The sequence below is a fragment of the Balaenoptera musculus genome, chromosome 11 (genome assembly GCF_009873245.2).
Source record: "Balaenoptera musculus isolate JJ_BM4_2016_0621 chromosome 11, mBalMus1.pri.v3, whole genome shotgun sequence".
NCBI classification, from domain to species: domain Eukaryota; kingdom Metazoa; phylum Chordata; class Mammalia; order Artiodactyla; family Balaenopteridae; genus Balaenoptera; species Balaenoptera musculus.
Genome location: NC_045795.1, coordinates 24861343 through 24876586, shown reverse-complemented (window position 1 = coordinate 24876586; position 15244 = coordinate 24861343). Strand labels below are relative to the sequence as shown.

Genomic DNA, 15244 nt, shown 5'->3' with positions numbered 1-15244 from the left:
TATGTGGCTTGTTTATCCTTAGTTACTGAGCTCCTGGAACACAGAATGTTCCATATTAGATATAAAATAAATATTAGTTCCATAACTGAATAGGAAAAAAGTTTGATTACCTGAAGGAAAAAGGTCCTCTGAAAAATAAAAGAGAAGAGAAGTTTTTAGGTTGTGGGTCAGAAAGGCAGCAAAATGCAAAAAAGACTATCTTTGTGTCACCAAGAATATCAGATGACGATTTCTACTTAACTCTTTTTGACTATGACAGTTGGTATGTGACAATTTTTTGAACAGACCAGAGTCCATGACACTTTCTCTCCCTTTATTTATGTTTAAGTCCCAGGCACATTCTAGGAGGAGATCATGATTTCGTATGTGTTCAAAACAAAATGGATTGTTCTGCAACTAAATCTGCATTCTAATTAAATTAGCCCTTACACTTTGGAAAATTTATTAGCTTCCCAGTAGCCAGGATCTACATGCAGGTAAAGCACTTCACTGTTGGAAAACTTCAGTCTCCTGAAGTTCTGGGCAGCCATGCCCACATTATTACATCCTGAAAATCTTCTTTGCTTCTTCCAAATTTTTCTCATCCATGGGAGGCTTCCTCGGGCTGCCAGGCTGCAAAAACTTCTTCACGGCAGGGAGATTGCTGACTCTGGTTTTCAGGGCCTGCAATGCACAAGAGCACAGCTCAGAGTGCAGCCGAAGACCAGCCCCGTCATGAGCACAAACCAGAGACTCTGAGACCCTCCCAGAAAAGGGCCAGCCGAGGCCCCTCCATCAGCACCAGGATGAGGCCGGACACAGACACCTAGTGAGGCAGGAAGATAACAGCATAATAACGTTTTCCCCAGAGATGTCTTAGTTTAAGACTTCACTCAGCTCAAGTCTTCCTCATGTTCTTCCTACACGTAAATTCTGCAGATTCACCCTGTCGTGCAATACGAGGAAGAGTAATGTGTCTCACACGACAACACAGGTAAAGGCTCCAAGATATCAAGACAGGAAGGTATAGGGGAATTGGGCTGGAACTGAAGACAGAAAACATGAAAGGTAGACAATGAGGCCAGTCAGAACCAATCTGCCCTCAGAGAGAGGGAGAGATGGGGAGAGAGAAATGAACTTGTAAGGGAAGGAACAGGAGCTGAGGGGAAGAAATGAGATGGTGGCAGACCTGTGCGGACAGACTCACGTAAAGAAAGAGGAGGACACACCTGGGAGAGAGGGAAGCAAAGAGGAAATGAGGAAAGAGACTGAAATGGAACAGGGGCAGAGAGAGGCGCTAAGTCCTGGGTCTCTCTCCCGGAAAAAGGCAAGTCATTCTCCTTGGGGCAGCGGCCATCTCCAATGTCTTTGGCATGACCAGATTCTTTCCATGCCCCAGACCAAGGCCTTGGAGTGAACTGTGGAGACCTGGGGGCAGTGAGGCCTGGACAGTGTCGGGGACCCTAGCATCACAGTCCCAGGGTCCAGAGAGCAGATGCCGAGGTGGGAGATGTGGGCGGCCCCCAAAGGCTGTGAGAGAGCTCACCTTCAGCAGAGGGAAGTTGGCTAAAAGGCTGGGGTCCAGCTCTTCCACGTAGTAGAGAAGTTCAACCAGGTGGATGTCAGCCCTGCTCAGCTTGCTGCCCACAAGATAGTCTTGTCCATGGCCCTTCAACACCTGGCGAATGGAGGGGTCAGATCAGGAACACAGGCCCAGGCAGGCTGGGCCCAATGCTCTTCCTCTGTCTCCCCTGCCCCATTTCCCCCTCTGCGCCTCACTGGGCGGGTGTGGACCTTCAGACCTTCTGCTGCCCCCGGATCAGTGAGACGGGCCAGGTGGGTCCCACCTCGCTGTGGCTGCCTTACTTGCTTCCAACATATGCACCGTGTTTCTGTTGACCTCACACCCTAAAGCGTGCAGCTCTGAACTTCATGATGTGGCCCTTCATCCATCTCTCTCTCTCCCCTCCCCCACCTTGGGCAGTGATTCCATCTTCATGACAGCCTTCTACCACCCTAAGCAAATTATTGCAGAGTCTGTATTTCTTCTCTCCTCTTGTCTGCTCTCCTCATTTCCTGGTCTCTCCCTCTGGGATCTGAAATAAACCTGGGTGAACCTGAATTCCCATCTCCCTGACAACATTGACTCTGACTCCTATTCCACCTGTGTCTGTCAATAACACTGTGGAATATGTTATAATTTGCATGCTGAACTGTTTAGGGGTGATTGCACTTAATGTTTTCAACTTACTTTGAAATACTCCCCAAAATAATATGTTTGATCAGAGGAGAAAAGGATGGGGAGATACATGATGAAGCAAACATGATAATAAAATACTAATTTTTGATTCTAGGTGGTGGGTATGTATGAGTTGATTGTACATCTCTTTCAACTTTTCTATGTGTTGAATTTTTCATAATAAAATATTGGAAAAAAATATATGATGCTTACTTAAAATATTGCAACAATATGAAAATCATAGAGGCAAAAACACACATATCACCACCAAGTAAAGATAATAACATTTTGGCAAATATCCTACCAGACTATGTATGAACATAGAAGTATGGCTAAAAATTAAAGAATATAGGAAGACATCAAATGCTATTTTGTAATACACATTTTTCATTGATGTTATCATGGGGGTCTTTGATTTCTAAATACAGATGTACTTAAACTGCAGTGACTATAGAGGTTTCCACCATGTGAATGTGCCTAAACTATGAGCACCATAAAGCCAGAAGAATGTAGTTTCTGATTACTATTATTCACTCCTTGACTAGGACCTGACACATAAGCAATGAATTAATACTTGTGAAATGAAAGAATGATTTAAACTTTATAAAGATGAGGGTGTTGGTTAAGCTTTTTATTTTTATGTTAGCCTTCTGCATCTCTTACGATCATTTATTTTTCAGTTCATGATTCTTGTTTAGCATGATTTCAGGTAGTTTGGATCTTGAGGTGTTCTCCTCTTACCTTCAAAGAGAAACATTAACTAAGATATATACTACATATAATGATGGAACATTATTTTCTTGGTTTTGTATGATTTTCTTCGAAAGTCTGAGAGCCATGTCCCCAAAATTTGTAGATTATTTTTTCCTGAACAACTTTTCTTCTGTCTCTTCCTCTCCACCACTCTGCCCCCATCTCTATTTAGATACATCTCATCCATCCCCAAAACAGTACCACATTCTCCTGATGGGTAGGGTCTCATGTCTCCCTACACATGGTACCAGAATATTTTCTGATGCATTGCTGTCATTGTGCTCCTCTTGGATCAAAGCCCCTGCTCTGTGTTCTGCAGGATCCATCTACTCCAGGCTCTAGTGTGGCTCTCAGAGTTTCCATAGCCCAAGCTCTAAGTATAAGAATTCCAGATTGGGTCTGAGTAAATCAAAATTTTGCTGAAAAATTATAACTTGGGTAAAACTTGGGTACAATTCTTCCTCATGGTCAATTTTTATAAAATGCCCTAGAGTCAGGGTGCTACATTAGTATTCAGAAAGGCTCACAGAGGTGAAGGTCAATGCCCCTGCAATGCCAAGCACTATTTTTCTTTGTTCTTTGATCTCAGTGCCAAAAATGCTGAACAGTCCACTCACTTTTTCAAATGCAGGAAGATAACGGTTTGTTACACTCTCTTTGATCTGGGTCATCTTGGCATCTTTTTGATCAGGTGGGCACAGTGGCAAATGCATGATCATTTCACCCAGATCTACCACACCCTCTGCATACATATCAATCCTGAAAGACAAAATGACCAAATTGTCAAATGTCTCCTGCGTTAGATTTTACAGCTTAGAATGGGTAAGAATGGGGCATCAAGAGGTGGCAGAGTAAATCACCCCCATTGGGTGCACTTTTCTATGTCAGTCATTTAGTTATGACTTTTCTTAATTTTAACATTTCATTCTAGAGCAAGCCATTGAGGAAGATATATGTCTAATATTTTTGTTATATACATGACCAAATGTAGGGACAGAGCATATCAGTGACCTGTCCAGAGTCACAGGCATGAGAGAAACGGGTGGAATCACTGCAGGTAACCACTGAGACCACGCCTACGGTTTGCCATCTCTGCTGTGGTGTGTTCTGTGCACAGTTAGTGTGATGAATTAGTACCACCTCAGTCATGTCCAGAGAGAGCCCTGGCACCACGGACCTAGTCATGTCCCTCTCCCTGTCCCATCCTACCAGGACCATTTAGATGCCCAACCAGTACTTCCTCCAGTTATTTCCCATAGAATATGGTTCCACAACCCTCTCCACATATTGCTGCCCAACTCTGTCCTTGTTTGCATTTCTCAAGACTCCACCCAAAATATCCCCTGAAATAATGCGTTTCTTCATTTCATTCCTGCAGTGCATATTCCAGGTAATTTTGCTGTTTTTCTTCCAAACATGGTTTCCTACAATAGTCTTTTTAAATAAAAGCTTTATTGAAGTATAATTCACATACCAGAATGTCACCCTTTTCAAGTGTAAAATTGTGTGATTTTTCTTTGTAAAGTCACAGAATCCTGTACCATCATCATACTCTAATTCCAAAATATTTTCATCACTTGCAAAAGAGATGCTGAGTGTGTTTTCAGGCATTCAGTATTCTTCCCTCCCTCCAGCTTCTGGCAAACACTAAACTACTTTTGGTTTTACGGATAGCAATGTTCTGCACATGCCAAACAAATGGAATCATACAATATGCATCATTTGTGTCTGGTTTCTTTCTGTAAGAGAATGTTTTCAAGGTTCATCCATGTTGTAACACGGATCAGGACTTCATTCCTTTTCATGGCCAAATAGCATTCCACTGTATGGATGTGCCTGCCTTTGTTCATCCATTCATGCACATTTGTGTTGTTTCCACTTTTTGAATATTATGAACAATAGTGCTATGAACTTTTGTGTACAAGTTTTAGTGTGGTTGTATTTTTAATTCTCTTGAGTATATTCCTAGTAGTGGATTGCTGAGTTGTATGGTAACTCTATGTTTAACTTTTTGAGTAACTGCCACATTCCATGATTCAATCATGTGGTCCCATCACAACACAGAGGAGACCCCCCCAACTATGGCTGTATTGAATAAATCTGCCTGCTACAAACTGATATTAAAATGTTCCAGATAACCCTAGCATTGTGGGCTCAGTCTCTGCAAACCCTTGTCAAGTGGCCAGTCCATATAAAGGGCTGATAAACTAGGTTCCTGGTTATCATTCTTATAATTTCTGAAACGGAAGAATCAACTCGTCTAGATACTTACCTTCTGAGGTTTTATCCTCTAGACACTCAGACACTTTGCCCCTTGTCTCAATCCCTGTGAGCACATCCTGCTCACTCAGGGAAGGACCTAGATCGCTCTTATTAATCATTAATGAAAGAACAGAAAAAATACCGTACAGGGCTCTCTCTTTCATGTCTTTCCCATAGAGGTTGTATTTGGTGGCAATGTAGTTGAGAATGGCTCTGGTCTGCACCAGCTTCATCCCATCAATTTCAACCATGGGCACTTGCTGGAACATCAAACTCCCTTCTTTTGAAAGAAGAAAAGAAATAGAGTGAAATGTTGGATGAATCATACTGTTAAGGTAAATTGAAACATTTTATGTATCAAAATTTTTGTTGATATGACTGAAGACATAAAAGGAAACAAAAATTTTACCTGGTAAAATTTCAGCGGAAATAGCATTTTGCTTTTAGCTTCCTGTAATCCTTTTTCTTATCAATTTGCCTTTTACTTTTCAATCTGTTATCTCAGTTAACTTTTTATTTCCCATTCAGAGCATGGTATGTCCCTTTATTTTTTTTATTTTTATTTTTTTTTAAGAGGAGGGCTTGCCTTTTTTTTTTTTAAGTATTTGTTTATTTATTTATTTATGGCTGTGTTGGGTCTTCGTTTCTGTGCTAGGGCTTTCTCTAGTTGCGGCAAGCGGGGGCCACTCTTCATCGCGGTGCGCGGGCCTCTCACTATCGCGGCCTCTCTTGTTGCGGAGCACAGGCTCCAGACGCGCAGGCTCAGTAATTGTGGCTCATGGGCCCAGCTGCTCCGCGGCACGTGGTATCTTCCCAGACCAGGGCTCGAACCCATGTCCCCTGCATTAGCAGGCAGATTCTCAACCACTGCGCCACCAGGGAAGCCCTGTCCCTTTATTTTATGTGTTTGTCTTCATGGATTTTAAAGAAGAATATAGGAGAAGTTCCACCAGCCAGTTGCCAAGTCAAAAGGGAAATTCTCAAAGTAAGTCTCATGGGGTTCATGGCATTAAGGCCAGTTCTAAGAGAGACTCCTACATAGAGTGTTTTGTATGCTCTTCAAATCCCACCACTGGATAGTGTGCAGGGCAGGCCTGTTTTCCCAACTCCACTGCTGCTGGCCCTTGCTCTTTATCTCCCTCCTCACACGCTCACCTGGACTTCGAACTAATTCAACACCACTTGGTTATTTGAGTCTGCAATATTGCTATGATATTACCTTGTCAAACCTGTCAGAGAAAAGAATTCAAGGCAACTGCTGGGCCTGTTTCTCCCCTCTTCTTTCTAATGCATTTGTTTTCCTTGGGTAGGAGGGCTGTGTGGCATCCTGAACTGATACAGTCACTCACGGTGCAGAAAGGCAGGAAGTGCACAAAGAGGGCACTCACAGGGCACCGGGGCCGGTTCCTTTAGCAAATACTCAGAGTTCCAGCCCTTCCTAGTCCTGAGTGAGCTGCAAGACCTGCTCAAGGAGCCCCACCCCTTACCTTTAACCATGCTTCTCCCTCTCCACTGACCCCACTCCCACCATGCACACACATGGCATTGCTGGGGTTGAAGTCTCAACTTAAGATTTCTACTAGATCCTTCCATCAGAGGAATTCAGTTTCTTGGTCTTACCATTTCTTAACTTATCCAAGTCTTCTGGAGTTTTTATAAATATCTCTTCAAACTGGAAAGCAGAAACAGTCAATGAGTTTTTGTTATTTCATTCCATAACATTATTGAACTTGAATGACCAATGTCTGGTGCATACTATGGAGTTTGGCAGGGTACACAGAGGACAGTGTCATGGCCACCTGGAAATTTAGATTAGAGCCACCAAGATAAAAGCATGGGTTGCAGCACATAACTGCTTATTTTGCAGCTTCAATTCACCTCCACACCGTCTCCACCTCTGTCAATCATTAGGTTGTGATTTGGGAGGGGGAAATCACTGGAGGGAAGGAACTGGAAAGTTCTTCTAGTTATGGAGTTTTAATATCTCTGGAAAGCCCTTCTCTCCTTGTGAAATCAGGACAAGGTATTGGGTGTCCCCCAGCATGCAGTACCCATGGGGCCACTGACCCCCAAGATGCTGCCACCAGGGACCTCTGCTGTATATTACCTCCCTCCATTCAACTTTATATTTTAAAAAGGGGTCTTGATGGTGAAAAGTTTGGGAATTGGGAGTTTCTAACTTGCTAAACAGTTTATTGTGGCTCTACATGATCCCATAGGGTCAGACTATACAGAGAGTGAGGTGTGTGGGCAACAATTTATAAAGCACCCAGTCCTAGACAACATAGGGGGTGGTGGGTGGTCAGTGTGGGAGGGTGGCCGAGGTAGGATGGGACTTGCTGGTGGGCTGTTGCTTGTGAGGCTGACGGAGGTGGGGTTGTGAGGATCAGCCTTTGGACCCAGAGAACCCAGAAGTCCTGACCAAGAGCCTCTGGTAAGCCTTGCCCCACACCCTCCTCAGTCAGGCTGGGCTGGACAAGAGGAGGCCTGGGATCCTCTCAGCATCTCCCCCTACTTCACCTTCTGGTGGTGAACTCATCCTGCCCAGGGGCTCTGAACACAGGGGCTAGGTAAACATGCTGTTAGGAAGCTAAGCAAGCACACTAGAGGTTCCCTTTGCAGGACGCCACCTCACCTGAAACCCTCCTTTACTGCGCTCTCCCCTGAGGGACCAGATCTCCAGAGTCTGTCCATGACTCCCTCCCCAGGAAACCTGCACAGAGTTGCTGTGTCCCTCTGACCTGGGCTGAGAAGTGCTTTTCTCAGAGACACCTCTAGAGGGAAGCACTCAACAGAGTCCCACACTTGCTCCTGAGAATATGTCATTTTAACACTTTAAAGTGCTTGGGTGTCCTCCTAGGTGCTCCCACTCCTCTTTTAATCACATATTTACTTGTCTGCATCCTCACTAGAGTGTAAGCTGCCTGAGGGAAGGGACTGTGTCTGTCTAGTTCACCCCTGTATCTCCAGGACCTGGCAGGGAGCCTAGCACTTCAAGGTGCCCAACAAATTCATTGCTGAGTGAATGCATTAAATCTAACAGGCAGTTTGTTACAATCCACCCCTCTCTGTATTTCTGGTTTATGTTTTAACTTTAATTACATTTATTTTCTAATATGTATAGTTTTGTCCTTTTATTATGGACATTTGTAGCATACAGAAAAATGAACAGCAAATTATGATAATTCTCCTTGTACCCATCAACCAGCTTCAATAATTATCAGCTCAACCCAGTTGTGAGTTATCTATATGCCTACCCCCTCTCCCCTTCGTAATAATTTGAAAGAAATCCCTGATACATTGTATTTCATCCTTAAATAGTTCAGTGTATATTTCTAAAACATTAAAACTATTAAAAATAACCACAATACATTATAACACCTAACACATTAGCAAAGTTTACTAAATATCAACTGATATTTAATGTTCATGTTTTTAATAGCTGTATAAATGTCATAAATAATATTTTACAATTTTAAAAATCAAAATCCAAATTAGGCCCACATGATGTGATTAGTTTCTTAAATTTATTCTAACTGTTTATTCTTTCTAATAAGAAGACATTTTAATAACATATTAGGACAAATCTGTTTATCTCTTAATAACTGACAAATCTGTTTTAATGCAAAACTCTGAACAGGTCAGTTAGTAAGAAAAGTCCCCTAGCTTATGTGAGAAAAGTACTTTGATACAGTTCATTTAGATTCAACTTCAGATGAACGAACTCAGGACCCACCTCTACTCCAGCTGCAGCCAGGAGCCACCGGATGGCCTCCATTCTGCCCCGTCCATTGAAGTAGTGAAGCTTGGGTTTCCCCGCCATGATGGCAGTCTCCTGGTTTCTCTAAACCTTAGTGGATGAATGAATGAATGAGTAAATGAATGAACAAAGAATAAAACCACAGACGCAAAATGTACTTTATGATATATGGCTGAACAGCACCAACAGTGCTGAAGAAGTATTGGCCCCCTTTGTCGCAGAGTCGGAAGAGTCCCTGGAATGTCTGCCTTGGTGCAAATTCCCACCCCCGATAGCCAACCGCGGGAAATTGCACCAAACCATTGTCCAGTCTCCATCGGGTAAAATCTGATTGTCTTGGCAGGCTAAGAGGTGAGTCTGTGGTGAGGATGCATGGGGGGTGGTTAGGGAGCAGAACGACTAGAGAACTAGTATTTATTAAAAACCTCCTAATGGTCCTGACCCAACACTAACCCCTTTGGATGCATTATTATTGTTTTTTTTTAATAAATTTATTTATTTTATTTATTTATTTTTGGCTGCACTGGGTCTTTGTTGCTGCGCGCGGGCTTTCTCTAGTTGCGGTGGGCGGGGACTACTCTTCGTTGTGGTGCACGGGCTTCTCATTGCGGTGGCTTCTCTTGTTGTGGAACATGGGATCTAAGCACGCGGGCTTCAGTAGTTGTGGCACGTGGGCTCAGTAGTTGTGGCTCGCGGGCTCTAGAGCGCAGGCTCGGTAGTTGTGGTGCATGGGCTTCGTTGCTCTGCAGCATGTGGGATTTCCCAGATCAGGGTTCGAACCCGTGTCCTCTGCATTGGCAGGCGGATTCTTAACCACTGTGCCATCAGGGAAGCCCCCCTTTGGATGCATTATATCTTTAATCATCACAACAGTCTCATGAAATAGTTATTATCTCCATTTTTCCATTAATGAAACAGACGCTCAGAGCTTAAATGACATTCATGGAAATCCACACCCAGGATTAAAAAGAGGGCAGGGCTGGAACCCACACAGATGCAGGCCCTGGGAGGCTGGGAGGGAGGGGCCTTGGAGCCAGAGGACTTCCCCGACAGTGAGGAGGAGGCTGCAGAGTCTGCCTTCAGCTCCTTTGCTGTTATGCTGCCTCTGTTCAAAAGCTGAGACGGGGCTCAGATTTGCTTAACTGTCGCTCAAAAGTTCCTAGTTCTTTCTACAAACACAGGATGCTAATTCCTTCCTATTTTTTTTGGAATTCTACATTACGTCTCTTGGTACATCTCATACCTAGGACAAGGGATGTTGCTGCATTAATTTTACAGCATGGGATGGAACTAAGATTTGTTCAATGTCTGTCATACACTGGGCATTCTCACAAATTTATTTTCATTTACCCCTACAAAAATCAACTGCAGTGAAGTTTGTCATTGCTCTCATTTTACAGTTGGGGGTACTGAGGTTTCTAGGGTAACTTGTTCAAAGTAGGTGGCAGACCTGGGATTCAAATCCACTTCTATATGAACCCAAGTCTAGGCTTCATTTTTCCATATTCATGTTTTTCAAAATATGCATGACAATCCTTCAGTGGATTGTGAAATAGACCAATTTTTTTTTAGACCAATTTTTAAAATAAAGTAGAAGAAAATAGAAAATATCAGAGTGCCTTACATGTTGAAGAGGTAAGCATCGTTCTATGAGTTTTTAGTTTTGTTGCGTGTATGGGCGAAAGAAAGCACGTGTGCACACTCATTTGTTCACTGTAATGGTAAGAGATACTTGGGTCTTGTCAGGTGAGTGCAGTTTGAAAGCCCTTGGTCTACAGCAGCCTGCATGAGGAGTGGACATAGCAGGGAACCAGAGAATGAAACTCAAAGGCTTTGACAATGGACAGAACTAGTTCCATCATGGGTGTGAATGGGAAACCACAGGACTCATTAAAAGCAGGAGTCCCAAAGCCAGGACTTAGGGAGAAACAGTTGCATTTTCTATCCAAATCCCAAGCTCTGTTTTTTTTTTCAAATAATTACTATTTAATATTGGGACAGTACATTTCATATTTCAACCAAAAGACAAAAATGTAGTTTAACTCAAAGGCACAACAATTAAAACACAGAAAATAATGGCATCTCGCAGATGCCTTATTTCTAAATTAAACAAACATATACACAAGTCGCCTGGGCTTCAGTAGTTGTGGCACGTGGGCTCAGCAGTTGTGGCTCTCGGGCTTCAGTAGTTGTGGCACGTGGGCTCAGCAGTTGTGGCTCTCGGGCTCTAGAGCGCAGGCTCAGCACTTGTGGCGCACGGGCTTAGTTGCTCCGCGGCATGTGGGATCTTCCTGGACCAGGGCTTGAACCCGTGCCCTCTGAGTTGGCAGGCAGATTCTTAACCACTGCGTCACCAGGGAAGTCCCAACATCCACATTTTTAATGTAAGGACTCAATGGCCTAACCTTTAGAAAGTAAAGAATCTTCTGGAAACATACTTAATTCATCTGTCTTGTAATTGGAGATTGTGTACTTTCTTGTCATGGGAAATGGAGGTGCTGTGATTCAGCAGAATTCTGTGAAGGGTGCTGTTGTGAACCAGAGGTCACAGGTCCCCCTCACACTAAGCTCCCTTATCCAGTGACTGAGGATCACCTTACAAAAGGAAATGAATTTTTCACTTATGTAATATTTTATTGTATGTTCCTTGTAAGCAACTTTCTTCACCTTTCAAATAAGAGGTTTCCAAAGGCCTGTTCAAGGCTGGGGCAAAGGTGACGTAAACTTCCTGGTCTCCAGAAAATGAGGAACTAGAGAGATTCAATGATTTGCCATCAGTCACACACGTGTGTTCCTGATTCACACTCAATATCTAGCAACTGTGTCCACCCTCAGGACAACCCCAGGAAACAGCTTCTAATATCCTATTGTCAAGAGAAGGAAACTGAAATTCAAAGAGATAAAGCTACTTTCCTAGCTCACACGTTTTGTGAGCATTGGGTCGTTTGGAAAGCATCTTTTGACTTCTGGTCCCGGGCTGCCGCCGCCCAACCAAGTAACACTTAAGCAGTCTCTCTGCTGCTCTCTGAGACCCTCGTTTATTAATTTTTTCCCCATTCGGAATCCGTTAGCCAACTAACAGTTAAATGGGAAGAAGAGAAGGAAACATGAAATTCACGAATTCCTTTTTGTTAGCTGATTCTTAAGGGCTTGATATGAGGAAAAATGGACAAAAGTGTGCCTTGTTTTACTCTGACATCCTAAAAATTTACTGTGAGTAAATTGAGCACTAGTATAACTATATTGGACCTTCATAAGGAAGTAGGCTTATCTTCCCTAAAAAGAATGTATCCTGGGATAATTCCAGTGCGAACTAAAGGATCTGTGTCTCTGGGGGGGCTCCTAAGGACAGCGTTTCTTAGCAGAGAGAAGGGAGGCTTAGAGACAAAGCCCAACTCCTTTCCTTTATAAGGTACATAAACCCGGGGTGGGGGGTTGTCTTATCTCTGTACCTCAATGTTCTCTTTTAAAATATAGTTATATCTATTAGTGAGGATGGTTGAGAAAACTAGATAAGGTATAAAAAATTCATAATAGGGACCAGGAAATCCAATTTCCCTCCTGCTCCCAGTTCCTGGGAGACAGACGAGTCTGAGCACACAGGATAGCCCACGCGTCTTCTTTCTTCTGTCTGTATCTGTCTGTCTGTCTGTCTACATCTATCTATCTATCTATCTACCTACCTACCTCTTGACCCATAGCTCCAGTAAGAATGAGATTTTGTACATATCCAGACTCTTTTTCAGCCAAGTCTTATAATGGCTCCCTTTTTTTTTTTTTTTTTAAAGAAATTCACGTTCTTTTATTTATTTATTTATTTATGACTGTGTTGGGTCTTCGTTTCTGTGCGAGGGCTTTCTCTAGTTGTGGCAAGTGGGGACCACTCTTCATCGCGGTGCGCGGGCCTCTCATCATCGCGGCCTCTCTTGTTGCGGAGCACAGGCTCCAGACGCGCAGGCTCAGTAATTGTGGCTCACGGGCCTAGTTGCTCCGCGGCATGTGGGATCTTCCCAGACCAGGGCTCGAACCCGTGTCCCCTGCATTGGCAGGCAGATTCTCAACCACTGCGCCACCAGGGAAGCCCTGGCTCCCTTTTTATTTGGCTTGTGTGAAAGATGAGTGATGTTCACTGATTAGTTAACCTGGAATGCAGGAAGTTTTTGGCGAAGATTCAGTGCAGTCTGGCACAGCAGTGAACACAACCTTTCGAAACCCCAGGACCGCAGCTAACCCCTGGTTCTGCCCCTGAACCATGCACCTTACCTGCCTTTCCCCTCAGGCCTGGCCCCAGCCCCACTCACTCCCTGATCTGGACAACTCCGGAATCTTCTGGTCCCCCAGCCCCTTTGCATGGGTTCCAGCCATGGCAGTGGGTTCCACCCACTGCTTTTTATAGCAGGAGCTCAGGGTCTCACTGTCAACACTTGATGGAAAAGATCCCTTGTCTCCTACCTCCTGTTTCTTCCCTGGAAGTGCAGACGTTTCACTGATCCTTCTTGAACACCTTGTTTCTGCTTGACGTGTAACCGTATTTCCTTCTCTTAACAAGTTTCCTTCAAACTTCCTCAGCTAAGACTCGTTGGGCAGTTTCCTGTGCTAAGAAATGATGGCTGCTGGGGAACACGATTGGAGCCTGATGTGGTGGATGCCCTAAAGGGGTTTAAATCTAGTCAGAAAAACAGGTTTGTAGACAACTGATAGCGCATAAAGGGCCCGTCAGTGACTTCACTTTAATTGGCTCTACCCAAGAGCCATGATTCTCTTAGCCAAGCAGGGCAGAGCAAGGGGAACAGCTGCAGGCTGAGAAAGCAGAGGTTGCTGCCCACCTGCCCAGGTGGCCCCAGCTCCACTGCGTCTCAGCCTCCAAGTTAATGACTCTACCCCACGTGTCATGGGATCCAAATGCTGCTGTCCGTAGCATCTTGCAAAGTGCTTCTCCTCGTTGCTGTACCCATATCTTCTCTTTTCAGTCTCAGGCACTATAATTCTCCCGTGAATTCATCCTGCCCTGGACAGCTCTAGGACTTTCACGGGATCTCACTGAACCTCTCCTGTCTAAGGCCTTTGTTTTTTCCCCCCAACATTAATACTTATAACAGTGCATTGTTCACGCCTACATTCCAATTTGAATGACTTGTACCTTCTAGCCAGGTGGATTTCTGTACTTTTTAAAAGCTAATTCTCTGCTCCCGTATTATCTAGTTTTTCCATCAAGACTTCCTTTGGAGGTTTGCCATGAGTTGCTTGAATCCCAGAGAGAGAAGGGGAATTGCCACAGCCCACTCTGATTTTCTGTTGACATTCAGACTTATTCCCATTTTAGTGAATCCTAATTTTGATTTTTCACAGCCCACACAGTATTACAGCATCACAATTTGCACTTGTTGTGAACTGACTACTTCTACAGAGAAAGTTACTCCAGCATAAACACCTACACTCTCTCACACACTGGTCATATTCGCCAATTGTCTAAAATGCTATCATTCTTTTTTCTCCTCATATCATTAATTTTTCTCAGATCTAAATTCTCATGCCTAGGTTTCTAAATTCTTCATTTTTACATTTCTGTAACGATGTATCCAACAGCAATGAACTAAAATTGTCCCCTAAGCACATCAAGAAAGCACAATGTGAGTATAAAACAGTTTTTCTTGTGCTGTGAGCACACTATACAGACGTATAAAATCAGTACGTACCTTATGAAAGTCTGTCTCCCACTTGGCTCAGCACCTCAATGCCAAGTCCACATGTGTTTATAAGCTGTTGTTACAGTTGACTGAACTCCTCTCTGAAGCGGGGAGAGTCGGGTTAGGGAAAAGCCCCTCCCACAGCATTCAGGGCCACTGGTTCCGTGCTAGATTTAAAAAAAGAAAAATGATGAGTCATTCCCTTATCATGATACAACTGGTTAATATCTTTCAAGGTCGGCAATTAAAAATTAAATCAAAATTTCAGGTTGATTGGACCCTTTCTGCCAGTGAGTGAAGTATTGAAGTATGGCTTTTTTTTCCTTCAGTTTTTTTTTAAACCTTTTTTTTTTTTAATTGAAGTTAATTTACAATGTTGTATTGGTTTCAGGTGTACAGCAAAGTGATTCAGTTATACATATTTACATATATATACATATATTCTTTCTCAGATTCTTTTCCCTTATAAGTTACTACAAAATATTGAGAAGAGTTCCCTGTGCTATACAGTACATCCTTGTTGGTTATCTATTTTATATATAGTAGTGTGTATATGTTACTCCC

The 15244-nt window shown here is 43.4% G+C and overlaps 1 protein-coding gene across 1 annotated transcript; it reads right to left on the bottom strand.

Annotated features, from left to right (window-relative positions):
• Window positions 1-296: 296 nt before the first annotated feature.
• LOC118904328 (glutathione S-transferase A2) lies at window positions 297-14819 on the bottom strand. The gene is made up of 7 exons (XM_036870263.1): window positions 14690-14819; window positions 8970-9083; window positions 6854-6905; window positions 5381-5513; window positions 3589-3730; window positions 1526-1657; window positions 297-663 (listed from the first exon to the last, which is right to left on the bottom strand). Exons 2-7 carry the CDS (start codon window positions 9054-9056, stop codon window positions 541-543), a joined length of 669 nt encoding a protein of 222 aa, XP_036726158.1. The 5' UTR covers window positions 9057-9083; window positions 14690-14819; the 3' UTR covers window positions 297-540.
• Window positions 14820-15244: the final 425 nt, after the last annotated feature.

Coding starts and splice junctions, on each gene's coding strand:
- LOC118904328 (XM_036870263.1), bottom strand. CDS start 9,056: ATGGCGGGGAAACCCAAGCTTCACTACTTCAATGGACGGGGCAGAATG. Junction 3,731..5,380: donor GACATGAAAGAGAGAGCCCT/GTACGGTATTTT, acceptor TTTGTCTTTCAG/GATTGATATGTATGCAGAGG. Junction 1,658..3,588: donor ATCTTCCTGCATTTGAAAAA/GTGAGTGGACTG, acceptor TCCATTCGCCAG/GTGTTGAAGGGCCATGGACA.